The sequence below is a fragment of the Colletotrichum scovillei genome, assembly GCF_011075155.1.
Source record: "Colletotrichum scovillei strain TJNH1 chromosome Unknown Contig00008, whole genome shotgun sequence".
In the NCBI taxonomy this organism is placed as follows: Eukaryota; Fungi; Ascomycota; class Sordariomycetes; order Glomerellales; family Glomerellaceae; genus Colletotrichum; species Colletotrichum scovillei.
Window position 1 is genome coordinate 1,505,860 of NW_023336266.1, and position 21,419 is coordinate 1,527,278.

The 21,419-nt window shown below is 53.6% G+C and overlaps 6 protein-coding genes across 6 annotated transcripts; 3 read left to right on the top strand and 3 right to left on the bottom strand.

The window, feature by feature from the left end:
- Positions 1-512: 512 nt before the first annotated feature.
- Positions 513-2,002, bottom strand: HER10_EVM0001396 (uncharacterized protein; the record flags this gene model as incomplete). Its single annotated transcript, XM_035471144.1, has 3 exons — positions 513-1,536; positions 1,639-1,709; positions 1,961-2,002. The coding sequence occupies 3 exons, from the start codon at positions 2,000-2,002 to the stop codon at positions 513-515; spliced, it is 1,137 nt and encodes a 378-aa protein (XP_035330424.1).
- Positions 2,003-2,569: 567 nt separating this feature from the next.
- Positions 2,570-3,666, bottom strand: HER10_EVM0001209 (uncharacterized protein; the record flags this gene model as incomplete). Its single annotated transcript, XM_035470964.1, has 3 exons — positions 2,570-3,117; positions 3,190-3,253; positions 3,307-3,666. 3 exons carry the CDS (start codon positions 3,664-3,666, stop codon positions 2,570-2,572), a joined length of 972 nt encoding a protein of 323 aa, XP_035330412.1.
- A 1,397-nt stretch (positions 3,667-5,063) lies between these two features.
- HER10_EVM0001137 (uncharacterized protein) lies at positions 5,064-6,988 on the top strand (the record flags this gene model as incomplete). Its single annotated transcript, XM_035470893.1, has 2 exons — positions 5,064-6,233; positions 6,566-6,988. 2 exons carry the CDS (start codon positions 5,064-5,066, stop codon positions 6,986-6,988), a joined length of 1,593 nt encoding a protein of 530 aa, XP_035330401.1.
- Positions 6,989-7,045: 57 nt separating this feature from the next.
- Positions 7,046-7,564, top strand: HER10_EVM0008735 (uncharacterized protein; the record flags this gene model as incomplete). Its single annotated transcript, XM_035478245.1, has 1 exon — positions 7,046-7,564. The coding sequence occupies one exon, from the start codon at positions 7,046-7,048 to the stop codon at positions 7,562-7,564; it is 519 nt and encodes a 172-aa protein (XP_035330863.1).
- Positions 7,565-7,952: 388 nt separating this feature from the next.
- On the bottom strand, positions 7,953-10,504 carry HER10_EVM0008163 (GTP-binding protein rho2). The gene is made up of 5 exons (XM_035477695.1): positions 9,462-10,504; positions 9,203-9,281; positions 9,119-9,124; positions 8,858-9,049; positions 7,953-8,792 (listed from the first exon to the last, which is right to left on the bottom strand). Exons 1-5 carry the CDS (start codon positions 9,494-9,496, stop codon positions 8,502-8,504), a joined length of 603 nt encoding a protein of 200 aa, XP_035330824.1. The 5' UTR covers positions 9,497-10,504; the 3' UTR covers positions 7,953-8,501.
- Positions 10,505-15,912: 5,408 nt separating this feature from the next.
- HER10_EVM0009964 (stress response protein NST1) lies at positions 15,913-20,542 on the top strand. The gene is made up of 2 exons (XM_035483110.1): positions 15,913-17,720; positions 17,772-20,542. Exons 1-2 carry the CDS (start codon positions 16,577-16,579, stop codon positions 20,180-20,182), a joined length of 3,555 nt encoding a protein of 1,184 aa, XP_035330921.1. The 5' UTR covers positions 15,913-16,576; the 3' UTR covers positions 20,183-20,542.
- Positions 20,543-21,419: the final 877 nt, after the last annotated feature.

Genomic DNA, 21,419 nt, shown 5'->3' on the forward strand with positions numbered 1-21,419 from the left:
TTCACATGTACATGCATTACCATTAGTCGTCGTGAATTTGCCTCTACTTTGGGACCTCGTAATCCCAGCGTTTTCTCTCAAGTTCAAAGCTACAACCCACCTCGAGCGTACATGTTCGGGTGGATGATTTCGTGCGAGTGTAGTGATTTACTACACTTGGGGGAAAGAGAGTTGTGCTCAACTGACTGAATTGGCCCCCGCTGAGCTATTCTATCTGGATAGCTTGACGAAATGTGCCAATGGTTTCTGAAGAGGAGTAGAAGATCCTCAGATACGTTTCCTTTACATCCTCACATCAACCATCCATCCAAGCGGAACATTACTCCGCAAAAGCTAACACCTGTCTCCCCAACGTCCCTCAAATCGAACACGTTATGGCCCATTCCACACATGTACGATGGATGACGAATATTGCATCTGAGCAATGTCTCGCAGTGCTGTCTCTGCAACACACATTAGCATTCGTGCCACGGGATGCCTAGAAGCGAATGAGCTACTCACCAGACGAGAGTTCAATCAACATCATCGACCTTGAGCGAGGAGACCATGCCCTCGATACAATCAAGCTCATGCTTGGCCTTGGCCTCGATCTTAGGCTTAGCCTTCTCTCCACCACCAGCCTTACCCTTGCACTTGCCCTCGGCAGCTTGGTTTCCCTCCCGTTTCGTTCTCTCCGCCTCATAGTACGCATCCGTAGCATACTCCTTGGCCTCGTCAAGAGACGCAGCCACGTGGAGCACGCCGGTACACATGCCATCCGGAGTCGCCTCAACAATCTTGATCTCCGCCAGCGGCTTGTCCTCGTGAGTCTTGTTGCAAGGGGCGAAGACAACCGCCTCATCGACCATCTGTGGCCTGCTAATGAGGTAGGCAATATGCTCCCCCTTATCCGCGCGCGCCATGATATCTGCCTCGATGAGGCGCATCTGAGTCTCCACCTCGCGGGTGGCACCGACGCCGCCAGCCATCCTCTCCGCGGGCGTGGCACCGCAGAGAATCTCCTGGAGGACGGTGTCTTTGTCTCTCTCCTCCGCGGTGCGGCTGCCGCCAATGTGGTCGAAGGCGTGGGGGTTCTTGCGGTAGCACTTCTCCGCCATGATGGAGCGGACGGTGGGTATTTTGTCGCGATTCTGGCGGAAGAGCTCCTCGATGCGAGCGGTGACGGTCTCCTTGCCCTTGGCGATCCAGCTCTGGATGGCGGCGGTGGAGACGCCGTGGTCGAGGACGAGGTGGCGGTAGAGGATGAGGAGGTTGCGCCTGTCGGCCATTGTGAAGACGCAGTCGAAGCGGAAGGCTTCGATGACGTCCATGTCGGTGGGGACGGTGTTGCTTGCGATGTGAGCGCGGAGGGCCTTGGCTGGGGTTCTGTTGGCGCGGGCCTGGCGCTGAGCGTTGGCACCTGCTAACATGGCGCTGGCAGCGTAAGCCTGCTTGTCGATTTTGGAGTTCGACATGGCGGCGTGGTGAACGGTGATGTAGCGGTCTATCTCGGTCTTGTTTGCGGATACCCAGTCGGGGGGACGTTTCGAGTTTGGCCTGGTAGGTACTAAGAGTCAGTCTTAAGATTGTAGATCGAGAGATGTATGAGAACTTGGAAAGCAGAGAAAGTTGTAGTTCTTACTATTTTGGAAGTCGTACCTGACTTCGGAAGCAAGCGTGGCAGAGAGGTTGTTGAAGTTGGGAAGGAAAGAGAGAAGGAAGTTGCCTTTCTGAAAGCCCAGAAGAAAGGGAAGGAGAAGAGGAAGGAGGAAAGGAAGGGAAAGAGGAAGGAACTTCCTCCGGCCTGACAAGTGTCGTGTCCGGCAAAAGAAGAACTCTTAGACAAAAAAGGAAACAGAGCGGCTTGCTGCAGGCTGAATGGATCACGGTGAAAATTGCAAACGCTAGTAGTTGATGTGAGTCTTTCGTCAAGTTGTAGCACGCCGTTTCTGTGTTTGCTTCTCCACAGCTCGGCCCTGACCTTAGTTAACAGAAGGAGAAGTTGATCAGACACAGCAGACATAGGCACCAAAGTATCGACGCTGAAGTTCTTTGTGAATTGTATACGTTCTGTTGGGGGAGATTTCAAGACATGAATGAAGTATATTAACCCCAAACAAAGCTGTCGATGTGATCGTCTTGACAAGTCGGTTGTAGAGACGAAAGGGGACAGAATAATGGCAAAGAAGGGGATCCTTCATGGCTTCCTAAGCCTTCACTCGTATCTGCATGAACTGCCTGTATTCAATGCCGAAGAAAGCCAGCGAGTAATGACTATGATCGAGCTGGTCACAGGCTTGGAACGTAACTCTGGGCGAAGGCTACAATCATCATACACCCCTTTTCTTCTTCGCTATCTTGAACCAAGCTCCTCAAGAAGAAGACGATGCGGACATCAACGAGACTTTTTGATCCCAGCTCTGACTACTCTGGAAGAACCCTCTCCGGAGCTTTGCAGTCCCCAATCCCCAGTCCCAAGAACGATGTATGCGGAAACAGTCTAGCCTCCTGCGCAAGTCCAGTCTCTAATTCCATCCAGCTGTTGCAAAATTCACCACCAGGAAGCTCGCCCAAAGAGGTCGCCACGTTCCTAAACCTCGAATCCAGCATAAAGAACCTTCTCCATCATCCCAGCCGCCGCCCCAGCCTCAACCTTGGTCTCGCTCCCACAATCCCCAAACTCCTTGGCCTCCTCAAAGGCCTGCTGCCAAAACTCCCACCTCCTGAACGAGAACCCCGCGCGGCCCTTGAACCGCGGTCCGCACCTCCATCTCTCGGCACTGCTGCTGCTGCTGCTGCTGCTCTTTCTCGCCTTCTTCCCGTTGGTTTCTCCCGTCCCCTCACTTTTCGTCGTCTGCTGCGGCTCCTCCGCCGGCGACGTCGCCTCAGACGTCACAGAGAGATGATACAGACGCTGGCACGAGTGAATAGCCCACTGCGCAGCAGCCATGAGCCGTGCGTCGACGCCGTCGCGGTCGCTGGCGTCTGAGGAGCGGCGGTCCTCGAAGGCGGTGCGGAGCTGTTGTATGGCGTGGTCGCGGCCGTCGATGAGGTTGTAGGACCAGAGGAGGGACGCGAATGCGTTGAGGTTGATCCAGCGGGTTAAGGTTTCCGTCCTGTTGGTGGATTGGTACGGTGCTTTTAGGCGTTCGCTTCATGTTAGTAAAGATATTGTTGAGAGGTGCCTTCAGCTTTGGTGGTATGACTTACAGGTCATGCAATCTCTGATGACTTGGTTTAGACCGTGAAGACGACTTAATTGCTCAAAGCCATCCTGCGAAGCAATCAGCACCAGTTGTGTATAACCAAATCCAAGCTGAAACTCACCACCGTCACCGTAGCCGTCGTCCTAGGCGACAGAGCTAAATGGTCGAGAATCACCACCAGATCCAGCATCGCAATGTTTCCAGAGGGCGTCTGTTGCGCCAACCCCACAAACAAGTACCACACAGACTTTAAAACATTATCAGAGGGCCGGTGTGCTGGTATCAGGGCCGCAATCTCGACCGCGACCTTGCGGAGCCTCTGCGGGTCATTGATCTCTGAAATGATGGCCCTGCGAATAACCTCAAACGCCGCAGCATCGTCAAAGTCTGAAGCGTCTGGTGTGTGCTTCCACCGTACGACTGACATGTTTCCTCCCGTCAAATCGGTTACGAATTCTTCATCGTTGAGAGCACGCTCCATGGTTGGTTCGAAGTGAAAAGTCTTGCTAAGTTATCGTGGTGATACCGGCTCGGGGAGACGCGGGATCACGATCGTGGGGGTTTCGGGAAGAGTTCCGGAAAGTATTAGTTCAGTTAGACGTCTTCTTGCAGGTTCTGTGACATGTGCTGCTCCCAGTCAGGGATGTGTGCCCCAAGCTTCTCTCGAGAAAATGACGGGGTCTCGATTTCCGAGGATGGAAATTGGGGAAGAGGAAGCATTGACTTTTAAGACGCCTAGCTCTATGTTTGCATGGATGGCGACATGGAAGAGTGGTGTTGATGAGCTACATCCTCGGTCATCACCATGAAGCCGCATCCACTAATATGTGCGCCGGTGGGTTATGCGGAGAGGCAGGCAGCTGGCACCGGCAAACCGGCTTTGTGGAGGCCCGCACGTACCAAAGAAGAACGTCCGTTTGTCGGCATCAGAAAGCCGCTAGATGAGATGGCAGCTTTTGTCAGACACTAAATTAACTAGGGCTACGACCATCAGCATGAAGCACCCATTGTTGGCATTGCATACATCAGAGAAGCAAAAGCTACTTAAGCCGGATGCCGGGTCTTTGCAGAGTGACCTCGAGACATGGATCTGGCAAAGAGCGTTGGCAGTGTAGATCAAGGATAGACATCAAAGTCCCATGAGATGCATCCTAATTATGACAATGGGATGGCTTTCTCAAGGACCAGAAATCGCTCATACGAACCCCAAATGATGGTTAATGAGGTTCAAAAGGTCAACTTTTGCTCTGCTCTGTTGCAATATGCCACATACCTTGAGGGTTTCATTGATACGAAATCTAGCCATAGACAGGAGAGCACACTTCGTTACAGTGAACAATAGTTAGATATCAATGCTAAACGCAGCTATTCAAAGTCAAAGATTGTGCCGTTGACGAAGGTAAGTCCGACGTTCCTTATGGTCGTAGGCAATCTGATCTAGCTGGGGCCATGTCCAGCCTCGATAATCGATCATTCAAACCATAGAAGAAGCCCCTGTAGCAATTAATGTGAAGACGACGAATGGATGATGATTCTGAGCTGATAGAAACGGCGGAGGTATTGCGGCATTGGATGCCAACTACACTGAAGGTTCATCAAGTCCCTGATGGCCATCCACAGCAAGGCAAGAAGAGGAAGTATGGTCTTTCTCCGAAGCATGACTTTTCTCCGATACAACATGCCTAGGAAATATCTCCTAGATGGCTCCTTCTCTTATCTATGATGTGTGTAGACTCAATAGGGAAAGAACCGACTATTGACTAGCTCGATCATCAACTCATCCGTCATCATCCTTGCTAACTATCAGCATCGTATTCACCATCACCTACATTGGTGACGACGCTGAGAGATACTAACCACTGTCTAACAAATTCCAGCATGTCCTCTCTAGGTCTTCCAGGTCCCTTCAACAGGCCTCCAGGAGACGCTGGCCTCCATCGGAGCTGGAACGCCTTCCTCGACAAGCACGGCCTCCGAAGCATCTGGCAGACAACCCGTGCCGATATTAACGACCTCTGCAAGACCGCGCTCTTAGCTCTGCAAGTCTCACGGAGCCAGCAGATTGCTCTCGAGGACTCCATCCTTGACCTCTGGGATCATATGGGACTTACGGTGGACTGCCTCAACCCAGACGCGAACTTATTGTGGAGGGCCGATGAACAGCTCGTCAAACCCACGGCGCTGCGGCTTCAGGAGCAGCGACGACGCCTCCAGGTACAGATGGACATGTGCCAGAACGAGGCCCACTGGGACGCTATATGGCTCGAGCTAGACATGAGCACCAGTCCACCGACTGTATTGTCTAGCGAGAGACCCTCCTCTCCGATCGCCGCCGTCTCGGAAGAGGATTCGAGTCCGAATAAGCAGGGGGAGGAGGAGGAGGACGCGGAAGAGAGTAAGGTACTCAGGGTCGCCCAGTCGCTGGCACACACGAGGTACTTCCTCGGCCACGCACCGGGAGACCCAATCTTCTCCTACGATGGGCGCAACTTCGCCTATCGTGGCCGCGTCCCCCGCGATCCCAGGGAGGATGTCATGCGCTTGCAGATACTCCTTCCAAAGGTTCTCACACAGCTCGTGACCCTCATGGCATTCTCCGCCGCCTCCTCCTCTTCGACTCTGGACTTTCCACCAGAGTGCACGGAACTGCTGAAACGCGTCGACGATCCATCCGATGAGCTCCTCTTGAGAATCTGCACCTTGTGGACGCTGAGATTTGGTGGAGGCTTCCCGGCGACATACGCGCGCTTCCTCGACTCCAGTCCAGTCGTACGGGAGTTTGCTTGGCTCGTGTGGGACATGTACAACGACGCTAACGGGCTCTGGTCCAGAGATACAACCCGGAACACCGAAAGCTTGATCAAGAACTTCAGGCCCCTCTTCATGGTCTTGTCATTTAATCGGAGTCCAGTCCCAGTGTCGCCAGGTGCAGTGCTGAATAATCTTGCGAGATTACACCAAGTGGAGGACGAGATGGAGGCTAGAGAACTCGTTTTTGAGCAGGGGGAGTACAGTGTTGCTTTGGTATATGACGCTTCAATCTGCCAGGTAAGTCGCAAAAGATTTTCGAATCCCCAGGCCCCTCCTTCTTCCTCTTTCCCTGTCGTCGAGGATGGTTTCATGGCAGATGGAGAATAGTGTAGATGATTGTGGATGGCGGATGACTTGCACAATTCCAAGTTGTCTGAGCTGGGTCCGCTGAAATGTCACGCCCTGCAGGGGGTCTCAACTCCCCCATGCCATCCACTCCCGCCTGCAGGCACAAGCCAGCTCGCAGAGTCCGGATAAACCATCCTCCATCTTCCATTCCCCATTCCCAAAATTTCCCACTGAGCTTCATCGCCAGACCTTCACCTTACTAACGACGATCCTCTCGGTAGTCAATCCACTCACTTTACGCAAAGTACACGGGGAGACACCATCCCGACGCTGGCTCCCTCTTCCTTCGAACAGCATCGCGACAACTTTCCCTCGAAAACGACTACCACGACGTGTTCGCCAACATTCCGATCCCCGACGAGATCATAGCCGCGTGCCATCGAATTAAACTACGGTACCACGACGATCCAGAACCCGAAGCCCAGCACGCTACTGTAGTTGACCACCCGGTCGTAATTGAAGACGACACCCAACCCGAGATAGTCGTTGCAGGATCCAAGCGCAAGAAGCGTCATCCACAGCAGCGCAAAGAAAAGATCGAGACCCCTCGCGCCGTAGATCCGGAACCTCCGCTCAAGAAACGACGAGGCCGTCCTCCCAAACACCGCCAGACACCACCCACTTCAGATCCCGTCAACGATTGATATTCCAGCCTCGCCTTAAGCCGTATTCTAAGCTTAAACCCCAACAAAATCACAACAATGGCCTCCTTCGCACCCCTCCGCAGCGGCCTCCGCCAAACCCTCACCACCTCAACACCCGCCGCCGTCACAATGACCACCACGACAACCCGCTCCCTCTCAACCACAACCCCCCTCGCCGCCCGCAAATCCAAGTCGGACAACGTCATCAACCCAGAATACGTCGCCCGTATAGCAAACATTCGTAAGCAGCTCTTCGCCGAGGCGCCCCCGGCGCTGCGCATGGCTCGCAACCGCCATCTCCGCCACTGGACCATCCACCGCGCCTGGCTCCTTCTCCAGCGCCAGCAGCGCGAGGCCCGCGAGAGGGAGCTCCTCCGCATCCAGCAGAGCATGTACACCGCCAACGAGCAGCTCCGCACCACGGCTGGTCCCGGAACCAGGGAGGAAGGGTGGCTGTACCGTGTCGCGCAGGAGAAGAAGGGCGTCTACGGACCTAATGCAGTACCGATTGAGTACGCGCGCTACCAGAGCGAGACACCTGCCCGGCAAGCGTGGAACCACGAGTGGAAGCGGTAGACGATGTCGTTACAAGAGCATGAGCGTACGAGCAGTCGTGGAAAAACAAAGGGATGAAAAAAGGGGTGTGGATGCGATGGAAAAAAAAAGTGATGGACAAGGTGTCGAGGAGTTTGCTCACCAGCAGTGTACCAAAATCTAGACACGCCCAAGGGAGTGTCAATTCCGCTGTAGCATACTCTCTGTTGTATGAACTAGTGTATAAAATGGAAGAAAAAAAAACACATGTCACTAATCAATATTTCTTTGGAAAGGTTCTGAAGAAGGCATTTTGAAACTTTTAATCAGTTTTATTGCGTAAAGTGACTGCCATCTCCCATTGACAGGGAGCAGAACGTGGATACTCCAAAGCTCCCAAATAACCAGCTTCCTAGTCTTGAACTTTTGGGTGCGTTCGTTCTATGTGGTTGTTGTCCTATTAATACAGACAATGGAAAGAAAAATAAGGGTTAGTCCCTTAGATTTTTTTTTTTCCATAAATAACGTTTCCGCTGAGTGTTTTGCGCTGTTCCTGCTGTTTGTAACGCCGCTTGAGGGGAAGATGAAAAGAGAGAGAGAGAGGATTAAAGTTGAACTCGCATGCTTTTTCGCGAGAGCTGTGAGAAATGTGTGAACCAGGCGAGCTTGCTGAGAGTTTTAGGTACCGATCAAGTGACATTCACCCAGGCGTGTTTAGGGCCCTTTTTGGGCAAGCCAGCTGCCCAACGATGTTTGTGGGAGCTGGCTCAGGTGATCCTGTGCTTCTTGGATCGGACCCGGCGTGATGTTCACATACGGTAAGTAGCCCGCATTCTCATGGTTCTGTGATCCAGCCTGATCTCTCCAGCAAAATTTCGCCCAGGATTTCCTCGGCTCGCTTGCGTCGTGCCTGCACCCATTGTCGGTCGAAAAGGCAGAATAGTGAATGATGGATGGATGGATAGGGGCTTTGCTTCCGTCACAGAATGACGCAGCAGCCGCCTCCCTCACCCTTCTCAAACGTCAACAAGGCGGCGCGAGTGGCAGCCTCAAAGACATCGTCCACACCCTCGCCGCTCAAACTGGAGCATTCGAGGTATTTCCGAGCGCCGATTTCCTTGGCGGCAGCGTCGCCCTCTTGGTGTGTGACAAAGCGCATCGACTTCTTTCGCATTTCCTCAATCGCTACGGGATCTTCGCGGAGATCCTTCTTCAATCCGACGAGGATGATGGGGACGCCTTCGCAGAGTCGGGTAACCTCTTCCACCCACTGTAGCCTACTGTCAGCTGCCCAGCCCTAATATCTTGAAGTGCCTCGATCATTGTCAAACCCACCTTGTGCTTGACGTTGTCGAGTGAATCGGGCGTGTCGATGGAGAAGCCGACTAGGATGACGTGCGCCTTGGAATAGGCGAGTGGACGTAGCCGCTCGTAGTCCTCCTGTCCGGCGGTATCCCATAGCGCAAGCTGCACCGACTTTCCATCTACTCTGCAATCTGTGACGTAGTTCTCGAAGACGGTAGGAATCTATGGGGTCAAAATCTCGTTAGGAAATTGGTCGTCGAAGCGAAGAGAGAAGTCGCTGGTGGTACTCACGTAGTGCTGCAAAACACCAATCGTTAGCAAAGGTCCTGAGACTCGAGATCAGATCATTGGGGAGGATTGTTAAACCGAACGTACGGTAGGGAAATATCCAAGTGTGAAGACGCTAAGCAAACTAGTCTTTCCGCAAGCACCGTCCCCTACAATGACGAGTTTCCTGGAGACAGCATGTCAGCAAGCAAAGAGCAGATAAGACAGGTTACAGAAACCAGGCTGCCCCTGCTCGGTAGAAGCAGGCAGAGATGTTGCGAGCTTTGCGCGTGGCCAGCAAGAGGGCGTAGCCAGCGGCGAAGACCGACAAATGTCTAGATCGACGAAATTCGAACAGGCGACGTACCTCCGAATAACGTTGGTGGGATTTGCTGCTGCCATGGCTGCGGTTGTGGTTGTGGCTGAGAATCGGGCGAGAGGATCGTCGGGGGGAAAGAGGATAGGCGTCCCGAGGTCAATTGACGAGCGGGGATTGAGGTTTGGTTCGTCCGAGTCGATTTTCGACGTCGAGCACTGCGGCGTCGAAAAGATCGAGACGAGGCCCAAGAAAATATCGTGGGTGCTGCGAGTCGAGGGTGTTGGACGAAGTCGTCGATAGTGGCGATCGGTGGGTTCGTCTTTTTGGGATCCGTACGTCGCAGGGTCGTATCGGGGTGGGAGCAGGTAGCAAGCGTCGGGGGGCGGAAAAGGGCGACAAATGGGATTGTGCCAGTAAACAATGTTTGGGTGTTTGACGAGGTGGGTGCCGTGGGATTGATCCGTTTATCTCCTTTTCTGCGCTGAGTGGAGATATGACCTCAAAAAGGGAATGCGGAGTGAGTGAGTAATGGCGGATATGTCGGGAGGAAGTGGAAAGAATGGAAAGGTGATGAGGAAGAGGAGAGGAGGAAGAAAGTTGTGGTGGTCGTGGGATGTGTGGTGGACGACGACAGTGAGCTTAAAGCTGTTGGCGATTGGATTGCAAATGTACAACTGCAAGGTACCTTACTCCGTAGCAGTATCCGTAGTGGAGGAGAAAGATGCAGCTGGAAAGAAACGGGCCTGAGGGTCAGTGCAGGCCGATGGGAAGGAACGAAAGGCCGACGGGCGAATACCTTCTTAGATGGGTGCGGCGAAGGGGGGACGGCCTTGTATCTTTTTTTTCCTCTCTCTCACTTGTCGTCTCTTCCCTTTCTTTTCCTTCGTTCCGGAGAGAGCAGCCAAGCGGAACGACGACCTGACTGAACGGCTGATTCGGGGGTGAACAGGAACTGGTGAGGCCGGGCGTTGCAGCTGGGCTGGGAATACGAGCTGAAGAAATTCCACGGGGGGGTAATCGCGCGTTGAAGAAATGGCAAGGGAAAGGACCCAAGTATGTATGCTGCCCGTAGTACGGATACTCCGTACAGCTACAAATAGGAATACCTGTGAAGGAAAACCGAAGGACTACCTTAACTGCTAGAGCCGGAGCTAAATACTAGACAGACAGGCAGACAGACGGGCCAAAAGGGGGGGGGGGGGGAAACTTGAGAAGTACAATGTGGTCCGGGGTACGGAGGACGGAGCACACAGACGGGCGAGCGCGAGAGTGAAGGGCGGTATCCCACCGTTACTTGCAGTCGACTCTCGCCAAGCTTGTTTTGTTTCTTGCTGTTTTCTGGGTCTTGGCGAGTTGATCAATCAATTCGACTGTCTGTTTTCTCATTCGAGGATGCTGATAACTAGTCCGAGAGAGGGCGTAATAATGGACAGATAGATGCTTTGAGTAGAGTGAGTAAGAAAATAGAAGAAAATAAAACACCAGCTAAGGGACTTTTGTAAACGAGAGAAGAGCAACAGGTCTGCTAAAGTACCTTGACCATGTATCCGTACAGCATCAAGAATCGTCTGTACTTTTATTTATTATTTTCATCTTCTGAAATGTTTGCTTGCGTAGCTTAAGTATCGCGTACCTTGCAGCCAGAAAGAAACACAAAACCGGGACATGGAAGTCCACCACGGAAGCTACCCTGAGAATGGACGATGCTCTCTACCAGGGCAGTGCGGGTTCCCTCAACTCAATTCTCTTTGGACTCTGTCACTCTGGGACCTGAGTTCTGGTCTTTACCTGCCCAGTGTCCAGGACCATGACGGTTGACCTCAACAAAAGTGCGGGTGCGCCAAGCGGCGCGTGTTGTGGCACAGCAAATACCTTACCTTAGCACCTTTCTGTCCACAGGGAACATTGAACAATACCACCAAGGAAGAAAAAAAAAGGGACGATGACACACGGATGGTACCGTTTCTGGAGTTGAGGCCCGTCCGGCCCAGACCCTCACTCAAGTCCTTTACCCAGCCCCCAAACCACGGCAAGCCCATCAATGTCCGCGTCCTAGCACCCCCAATTCTTCTTTTTCGCTTGCCGGCGCCCTCCCTGTCCAGGATAGTCCTAGATTGCTAGATGTAAAACGCTTTGCTGTTGACGCGGCTAGGGAGGGGAAAGAAGGCAACAGGTCCAAACCTCTGGGTGCTCGTTCAATCGTCATTGTCAATGACTCTCTCTCTCTCTCTCTCTCTCTCTCTCTTGCTCTCTCGCACGAACCAGTCTGTGATCCCACGCCGATGACAGACAGGCGGAACTTTGTCTAGTCCAAGGTCGTAAGGTACTAGGTACGGATGCTACCTTACCCTGAGCTCTCCGTTGACACTGAATTGGCCTCGATTGGCCCTGGCCCTGGGAGGGCTATGTCGTAACTACGGTACAAGTATTTCAGAATCGTTATGCGACTTGCCCTAGGTTCTTAGTATGCCGTGATAGTCCAGCAAGGCGAGACCGAGACCACGAATACTCGCATTCTCTCAGAGAGATGGTTAGTTTTCGCTTGACGTATGATGTAGCTACCTTTCAAAGAGAAATGCTAAATCAGTTTGGCAATGACGATCCAAGATACGGGCTCCGTCCCCAAAGACACCCTTTGAACGGACGTTTTACCGCTGACGGCTGAGCTAACCTACCCGACCTCCGGGCGCCTCTCCATTTTTCTTTACGCCGCCGTGCGCCCAGTTTTCTAAAATAAGGTACTCCCGATCTGTTTCCCCCCCAATCGTCCGCCCCTTGTCCTGGACATCCCAAGTTCCTGGACGCAAAAGACCGTACCTTGAAAGAGAAGGGGAAACAGCACAAATCGTTGCCAAGATTTCTTCACACGTCGATCGCCGACTTGGAACGAATCTTGACTTGTAGCGTTCTAGGTTTCCTAGTGGAAATCTGACGTTGCCCATTTACGCAGTACGTGAGCACCTCCTGGCTAGGAATTGAGTTGAGAATCTGTCATCAAAGTCATCGTCAGCTACTTACATCATGTCGTACGTACCTCCACGTTTGAGAAGTCAAGAAGAGACGGGGAAGGGAAGAGGACGTTAAAGCATCAGAGCATTCAAATATCGGATGGCCGTAACGGCACCGACTCGCGCCGGCCAGCCGTATGTCTCGTCCTCTTCCATTCCCCAGTCATGGGTATTGAACCGCCACCGGGCACTTGTTTTCCGAATCACAATTCCCCATCCCATCCCATCCCATCCCGCGCTCCCCAATCCGTCATCCGCCAGCCCTGAACTTATTAAGGCACCTACCAGCCTGCAGCCCATTTGCTTGGGTAGGTAGTCCCTGGAGTGCCGGTTGGGAAGAAAGGGCTTGAGGGACAAGACCCTTCTCGGCCAGTAACAAAAGACACGCGTGCCATGTTTCTGCTTCTTCTTTGCTGTGCGGCGGCCATCCCACACATCCCAACCGTCCCGCTGTGCTGCGTGTGTGTGTGTCTCTGTGCAACTCATCGCCATAGGCTGTGTTGCCAAGCCGTGCCGTCTTATGGCACCCGGCTTCCTAAACAACTCGCGGCCAATCTGCAAGTGCCCGGCACGCCACATCGAGAGCGTCGTAAAAGAACGGGGAACTTTGCTTACTCGCTAGGCAAGCCCATCCGAATAGCGTCGGCGTTGAAGAGTTGCTGGCGCGAGGTAATTGGTATCAAGCTCAACCAAGCAAAAGACTTGGTACGCACTTTGGCATCTTTGAAATTTGACGTAGCTTCGCCAACGAGCTGGGTTCTCTCTTCATGGCCTGGCCCCAACACAGCTTGCTGCGCAGTCACTGCTTGGCGAGAATTCTTACTTGTAGAACACCGAAGTACCGATGAGCTTGTGTCCACCTCGGGGTCAACAAGCTCGTTTCGTCATCGGAGTCCGGGAGACTGTTGACAGCATGGGCGGAGAGAAATGCCCCTTCCCATCATCTCGCTCTCGTTTCGTCGCTTCTCAGCCAACATGTATTCCATAAACATCCATACAAACAGCATTGTGGACCCAGCTTCCGCGGTGGATACCCCGCCTGGCCCGCCTTATGGATACCATGGCATGGCTGATTGAGGCTGTGTTGGCATTCGAGCGTTCCTGGTGTTCTCTCGTTCAGAGTCGTCACCTGCAGCCAATGATACTACGCAACTGGACGTTTGCGAGGAACTCTGGTCGGGTCATTAACGACCCCCAAGGCTGCTAGTCGCACGGCGACGGAATGCATCATACGGGTTTCCCTCTGAGGCAGAACGTTCCTAGCTAATTATTCGCGTGAGGTCCGGAAAATGGTGTTCCACTGCATCGCTGCCCGCAAAATTAGGATGCGCTCCCGTCCAGGATCTGCCGGTCACACCTGTCTGATGCGTGCACGTTGCCGAACCTGATCGGCGAGCGGGAATCCACAACGTCCAGCTGTTCCGTAACTGTACGCTTTGGCCGACGTTCATCGTCCCCGATATATCTTGATGATATCATGATCGAGGCCATTGCCGAGAGAAGAGGGGACGAGAGCGAATCGGTCAGAAAGCATAGCAGTCCCCGGTAACCGTAGCCTCAAAGTATGGCATACCCGCCGGGACTGAAATCTCCCAAGGCCGTCTCCGCAACTGTCGGTGGCCGCGCGGTTCCGGAGGTTAGAGGCTGAAAATGCGGGATGGTTCGGAACGGGTGGGATGTTCTCTTCCTCAACCTCCGAGCGCCGCTATCGCTCGAGGCACTTGACCTCAACTACCGCCGGCTGTCCCGGTCACAACTAAGCTTATCCAATAGTTATATGGGCAGGGTCAGAGTCTGTTGACACTTGACAGTCATAGATGCCAACCACCGCCCTTTTATTAGTGGCAGTGTTGATTCTCGATCCGTCAAAGTTGAATTGGTTTGCGTGTCCCCCCTTCTTGGCGTGCCTAGAGTTTGACTGTCCATGGGAAGGAAGGCCAATCGTGTTGACGAATTGGGGGTATGAAATGTTGTACGAGGGAGTTTGTGAGAGTATAGGTGGAACAGCTGCGCTGCCAGCAGCTTGTGCCACGGAGCCTGTGACAACGAATGATGCCAAACAGTCGACTAACTTGTTTGACGACGGGGCAGTTTGGGAATCGCAGGGAGCTGCCAAAGTTTGCTGAGGGCGAGGCAGCTGGCTAGTGCTTGTTTGTATATAAGACTCAGCTGGAAAACACCTGGACGATTCGCTTTTGGCAGATTTGAAAGAAGGACTGTCATCTTCTAAGATGATGTATGTTGTTGATGGCACGACCCGCGCTTTGGCGAGCTGCTTCACTCGGCGGTCAATGGCGGTGGCCAAGCTTCTCGGGTGCTCTGGATGCGTGGGACAAGAGCTAATTGAGAAGCTGGCCATGGTCCCATATAGCGAGCTACACGGAGGCTGTAGGTGTTGAGATGACATCAGATCCTGAACCGATTCTTAGGTGACAGGGCATCGCGGTGTTTGGTGTTTGGTGTTTGGACCTTGAATCGCGGGACGGACCTGGCTAGGGACCTCGACATCGAATAACTTTCCGGGTTCTCATTCCGTCAGGCACAGACACAGGGCCTTAGGTAAGCTCCAGGTCCCGGGGTGAATATCGGGATCTGGTTATGTCAGCTGGGTTTTGGATCTCAACATGGGAATCCACCAAAGCCTGGTCTCTGGTTCAGTGGAGCCTCAGGCAAGAAGCTCAATCACGAGCAAAGGCCATAGAGGTTGCAGCTTTGTCAGCCACTCAGCACAGCAGCTCTGTTGGGTCTCCACAAAACGCAAAAGCAATTGGACCCGCTGGGCAAGCAGTCACGTGGACGACGGCACAAACCTCTCACCTCTTTTGGCCTTGAAATCTGATTGATGGGACACAACCAAAGGTACCTTCCTTAGGTACCTTACCTATCTTACTGACCCGGGTTTCCAAGTTCCTGATGTGAGCCCGGTAAAGTGCACACCCCAGGTGATAGGCAATTGGGTAGGGGCCCTGCCTCAGGTCCCTCACCACCTGGCACTCCCCCCTCCCTGTGATGTACTTCTGCTACCCAAACCTGCTGACGAGTGACTTGGGCATGACAGGCAATCCCACTCTCCCTTCACTCCCTCCCTCCGCCCATAGCGGAACGAACAACGACACACATCCGTTGGATCAGAGATCCAGAGGTACCTTACTTCCATCCTTTTACTTTCATGACATTGGTATCGTCGCCTACCTTATGGGTGCCGTTCTGTTTTTCCTATTGATGGAAAGGAAAGGAACTTGAACAGCGAGTAATTCAATCCGTTCAGCTCTGCCTCTTTATTTGACTAAAATATTGAGGTCGTTCTTGCCCAACCTAACTCATTTCGAAGTGCTCTTTCCAAGGTACCTCACCTTACCTGACCTAAAGATCCAATCCAAGGTACCTAACCTTGGAACTTAGCGACCAACGAACCACACAGGGGCACTCATCATCGGCCCGCGCTCTGCTTGTCACACACTCATCAGCCCCAATCAAGCCCACCACCAACACCACCACCAGCCTTGCGACTGCACTGCGATTCGTGTGCCTTTCAAGTTGAACTACTATCAACCTGCAAGGTGGTGTTTTCTAGGGCAAAAAAAGAGAAAGAATATCGATAGAGGAAACAAGGCCGAAAAAACAACAAAAATCATACCCTTTACCGTTTCGGCCTTCCGTGCTGCACTTTCACGGCGGACTGTTTGTTCCCTTGGCAAGACACAAGTGTGGCTGCCCCGGCGCCCCATCTCGAATAATATTCGCCTCCACCTGTGAGTCCTGCCTCATCACCACCACCCTCAGCCCGCCCAAAGCCCGCCCAGCGCGCTACATCCCGCCTGCCACTTTCGCGAGCCGCTACCCACAAACGCCCACCCAACTTCAACCACACACAATCTCCCCGAACACCTCGAGCGTCATTGCGAAGAGGGGCAGCTGTGGTTTTATCTTTGCTTACGCATCTTTCCACATAGCTTTACCTCTCCCAGTATCGCCTCATTCTCGAACCCGACCGACCGCCGAATTCGAGCTTGTCTTCAACTCTCTCACTCTCTATCCCTCTCGCCGAACCCGAATCCAGCGCTTACTCCCCCACCGCAACCACGACCGCAAACCACCCTTCACCTATCCCTCTCTATGACATCGACGTCGCTTGCTTCGTAGCAGAGACTAGAAATGCCGGCCAACCATCGCCAGCCGGCAGCTCAGACGCCAGCGTCACCGAACACAAAGTCCACCGCGAGATACACAAACAAGGATGGCTCCAAGATCATCACCGTCCCGAAAGGCCCCCCCTCCGCCGAACCCTCGCAACCCTCTACCCCGACCTCGTCGGCAAAGGCGCCCAGCGTCCAGACCCTCGATACCAACGGTGCTGACCCCTCAGCGCCTACTGTGAATCGAAAGAAGCAGAAGCGTCGGGCAAAGGCTGCTGCCAAAGCTGCTGCCGAGCAAGCCGCCGTCCAACCACCAAACGGACGTCGCCCGAGTCCTGCTCCTGGCGCGCCCGCGTCCAAACCTCAGGTTGCCCAAGATGACGAGGATCAGGAGTCCAGCGACGACGAGCCCGAAGACCATCACTCTACCGACGACCGGCCCCATGCCAACGGCTTCTCCGCGACCAAATCCAAAAAGTCCAAAAAGAAGAAGAAGAAGAACGGAAAGAACCCGCAGCTGGCCAACAGCCAGTACGACAGCGTTCCGTTTCCTCATTCTCACTCCCACTCGCCATTGACGCCCCGTGGCCCTGGTATCTCCAAGGATAAGATCTGGAACACCAGCTCGCAGGAGGAGCGGGAGCGCATCAAGGAGTTCTGGTTGGGTCTCGGCGAAGATGAGCGCAAGTCGCTAGTCAAGGTCGAAAAGGACGCCGTTCTGAAAAAGATGAAGGAGCAGCAAAAGCATACCTGCAGCTGTACTGTTTGTGGCAGGAAGCGCACCGCCATTGAGGAGGAACTCGAAGGCCTGTACGACGCTTACTATGAGGAGCTCGAGACCTTTGCGAACAACGGAGAAGGACCGCATATTCTGCCCCCTCACCGCGAATTCCCCTTGCGACCTTCACGCATTCCGTCATCCTACACAGGCCAACCACCGTCACGCGGCCGTATAGTGGAACATGTGGGCGACGATGACGACGAGGAGGAGCCAGAGGAGGAGTACAGCGACGAGGACGAGGACCTCGAGGAGGAGGAGGAAGAAGAGGAAGACGAAGAAGACGACGAGTACAGCGACGAAGACGAACCCCCCGAAGATACTCACCCTCACGATCGAGACGTTGCCGACTTCTTGACGTTTGGGAACAGCCTGCAAGTCAAGGGTATGCAGCTTCTGGACTCCCTACTCTGCAGATATGGTAACATGGACTTAGGCGGCATACTCACCGTTGCGGATGACCTCCTCAAAAACGACGGCAAGCGTTTCATCGAAATGATGGAGCAGCTCGCCGAACGCCGCATGGCCCGAGAAGAGGACGCCAAGGAGCACTTTTCTCGCGGCTACGCTCATCCCGCCAACGGCTCTTACTCGAATCATAACCATCCTCCTCCCGAAGACGACTATGACGACGAAGACGAGGAGGAGGATGAGGACTATGATGACAGTCAAGAAGAGGAATACGAGGATGAAGAAGTGAGCTCCTCTCAATACACATATGACCATAAACACTCGAGTACTGAGCATTACTGTTGTCATCATCAGGACACGATGACCGAGGAACAGCGCATGGAAGAGGGTCGTCGCATGTTCCAAATATTCGCCGCTCGAATGTTTGAGCAACGGGTCCTGACAGCCTATCGAGACATGGTCGCCAAGCAACGCCAGCAACAGCTCATCGAGGAACTTGAGGAGGAAAATAGGCAAACCGCTCAGAAGAAAGCCAAGAAGGCCAAAGAGAACCAGAAGCGCAAGGACAAGGCCGCGCTGAAGAAACAGCAACAGGCCGAGGAGAAGGCGCGGAAGGAGGCTGAGAAGGCTGCAGAGGAGGCCGCTCGACTCGAGGAGCAGCGGCGAAAGGTGGAAGAGCAGAGAATGAGAGCGGAGGAGAAACGGCGAAAGAAGGAAGAGCAGAAGCGATTGGAAGAAGAAGAGCGCCTTCGCAAAGAGACCGACCGGCAACGTCGACTCCAGGAACAGCAAGAGAAGCGTGCGGAGCAAGAACGCAAAGCGCGCGAATCCCGCGAGAAGACCCAGAAGCTCAAGGAAGAAGCACGACTACGCGAAAAGGAAATCCGAGACCAGAAGGACAAGGAGCTCCGTGAGCGCAAAGAGAAGCAGGAACAGGCCAAGCGCGACAAGGAGGCCAAGGCCAAGGCTGAGAAGGAAAGCAAGGATCGCATCAAGCAGGAGGAAAAGGCTGCCCAAAAAGCTGCCACGGTTGCTGCTGCTCCTATTCCCATTCCCACCTCAGGCCGGCGACTATCGCAACACCCAGTACCGATTCCGACACATCCATCCAACCCAGCATCCTATGCGTCCCCCAAGATACCCGTTGCAACACCGGCTCTTCCCAAAGCTCCGACACCAATCCGTCCCAAGCATGCCTCTCAGCCCCTGGACACCAGCTTGCCTGAATCCCAAGCTTCGCGAACAGGCTCTACTGCCAGCCAAAACCCATCGCCACACCCTGCGACACCCGGCCACATGAGTCCTGGGCCGATTGGTTCAAGGAAGACTAGCGTGGCGACCACAAGCTCGCTACCCCATCCTAATTCCATATCACCTTCGAGCATGAAAGGCCCGATGCAGCCTGGCCCCTTTGGCATGCCTATGAGCATGCCTCCACCCGGCTTCAACCCGCCGCCTGGTCTTGGAAATCGTCTGCCCGACCCAAACATCTTTGGTCCGCCTGGTATTACCGGGTTTGGTAGACCTCCTCCCCCTCTGGGCATGATGGCCGTTCCACCAGGTCTTAATGGGCCAGCTGGACGTGGCTTCATGCCCGGCCCACCTCCTGGCTTCCCACAGCCCATGGGCGACCATATGCAAAACATGGCGCCAGGACCCGGATCACATTCGAGACAACATTCCGGCAGCTTCGACCCTGCTTCATCGCCAATTCCAACACAGCCCATCGGCAGGCCAGCACCCATTGGACGACCAGGTAGTGTGGTTCATGGACACCGAAATGATCCATCAGAGGATTTCACAAACCAACAGCATCTTGGTAGCAGCGTCCTGGTAGATGATGCATCAGACCCGATGAACGCGGCAATCAATGCGGCCAGGCACCGTAGCCAGGTGCAACGATCAGCGTTTCCACTGCCTTTCGACAATGGGTTTTCTAGCATCAACAATAGCTTATGGGGACCCTCACCAATGTCATACACGGTGGCCCCCGGAGTGGGAAACTCGACCTGGGGAAGCCCTACTATGATGCAGCCTATGCCTCCGATCCGTACGGCTGGAAATCCTCGTTCGGTGACGATTCGGCTCATGATGTGTCGCGCCTGCAAGGAACTGCAAGCCCGCAACCCAGAGAGCTCAGAGTCCTTCGTTGATCTAGCAGCTGTCAAGGCAGAAGTTGACCAGCTCAATAGGACTGAGTCTGTTCCTGAAGTTGATCTGTTGGCTCTCGCCGAAACGGAAGGCAACCTGCAGAACGGCGGCGGCACCTTTGAGGTCCAGCTGGATGCAAACGGCCCAGGGCAGCACTTGATGCGATGGGTGCCCGAGTTCAACGACATGGCGTATCCTGCCCACAGGCCCGTAGGTGCACCAGGTGAGATCGGAAGCCCCATCATCGGCAGCGGCGCACCTGCTTTCTTGGCTAGAGGACACTAGAGTGGTCCGTCTAGCGAGAGTTCCAGGCCCGTTGCCTCATCTGAGGGCTCTGCGTCCTCGACCGATGCACTTCACCGTCGTGTCATGTTCCGCGCCATGCAGAATGGATGCATCAACAGGGCCACCAAAGGCACTTCTCGCTAGGATTAGGATAGGAAGGCTCGTAAGCCAACCCGAGCCTTGAGTTGGCCTTGATCATGGTTGTTTGAGGGGGACAATTGAGCCGGTGAAGGATGGGACTCTTCCTTTTTCTCAAAACTCAGTAATCGAACCCCTTCTTTGGGGTTGCCCGGATAGCTAGCGCATGGAGGGCGATTCCCTTCCAAGCGAGCATCCTCCGCAGGCCTTTGTGTGCCTGCGTAGCGGCTAATAGAGACTATCTGCGTTCTTTCAACATGTCCTCACTCGTGGTGTTATTGTTGATTAACATGACTCTGCCGTTTGTGAACGCTATTACAACATTGCCGACTGATGAAAGAGATAGAGAGAGATGAGCCTCCCCACTAGAAACGGCTCCAGGATCCATTCAACTTTCGAGTGAACCACTTACTCAAGCTACGCCAAATCTAAGCTAATATTGAACACAACCCAACCCTGAAGAAATCCACTCCCCACATACATCACGATGCGCGCTTTGTTGTAGTGTCCCACCCTACACCCACAATGGGGGGTTCCCGAATTCTCTTCTCTCCTCCCCACTCAGACACACAATCACAAATTGGCAAAATCAGAACATGAAGCCATCCCGGGCCGGACTAACTCAACAACCCAAGTATATACGCCGGTTGCCCGGCTAGCTCAATCGGTAGAGCGTGAGACTCTTAATCTCAAGGTTGTGGGTTCGACCCGTAAGCTACTTTCCCTACATCTCTAATGTTCTCTAAAACATGTCACTAACAAGCACCAGCCACGTCGGGCTCAATTCCCGTCAGCGATTGACGCAACTTCTCTTTTTGACCATGTTGTGTTTGTTTTGTCTCTAATTCCATGGCTGTGATTTTTCGAAAGGAAAACCCCTAGTCCCAAGCATCGTGAAGTTGAGCAGCTTTGCTTACATCTTCTCTAGGTGCCAGCCTAGAGCAAGATCTTGAAGCAAACGATCCTAGTACTTATCTAGACGGTAGATGACTCCTCTGAAAGCCTGAATTACATGCGATGACCTCCCATCGGCGCTCTAGCCAAGATACTCCCATACTTTGAAAACTCACCACTCGTCGGCACGAAATCCTCAACCCTC

What these genes read in the sequence shown, in the direction of transcription:
- HER10_EVM0008163 (XM_035477695.1), bottom strand. Translation starts at nt 9,496, where the DNA reads ATGGCAGCAGCAAATCCCACCAACGTTATTCGGAG. An exon ending in CCCACCAACGTTATTCGGAG is followed by an intron (nt 9,282 to 9,461) that starts GTACGTCGCCTG and finishes TGCTGTCTCCAG; the next exon opens with GAAACTCGTCATTGTAGGGG. An exon ending in TCGACAACGTCAAGCACAAG is followed by an intron (nt 8,793 to 8,857) that starts GTGGGTTTGACA and finishes AGTAGGCTACAG; the next exon opens with TGGGTGGAAGAGGTTACCCG.
- HER10_EVM0009964 (XM_035483110.1), top strand. Translation starts at nt 16,577, where the DNA reads ATGCCGGCCAACCATCGCCAGCCGGCAGCTCAGACGCCAGCGTCACCG. An exon ending in GAACAGCCTGCAAGTCAAGG is followed by an intron (nt 17,721 to 17,771) that starts GTATGCAGCTTC and finishes ACATGGACTTAG; the next exon opens with GCGGCATACTCACCGTTGCG.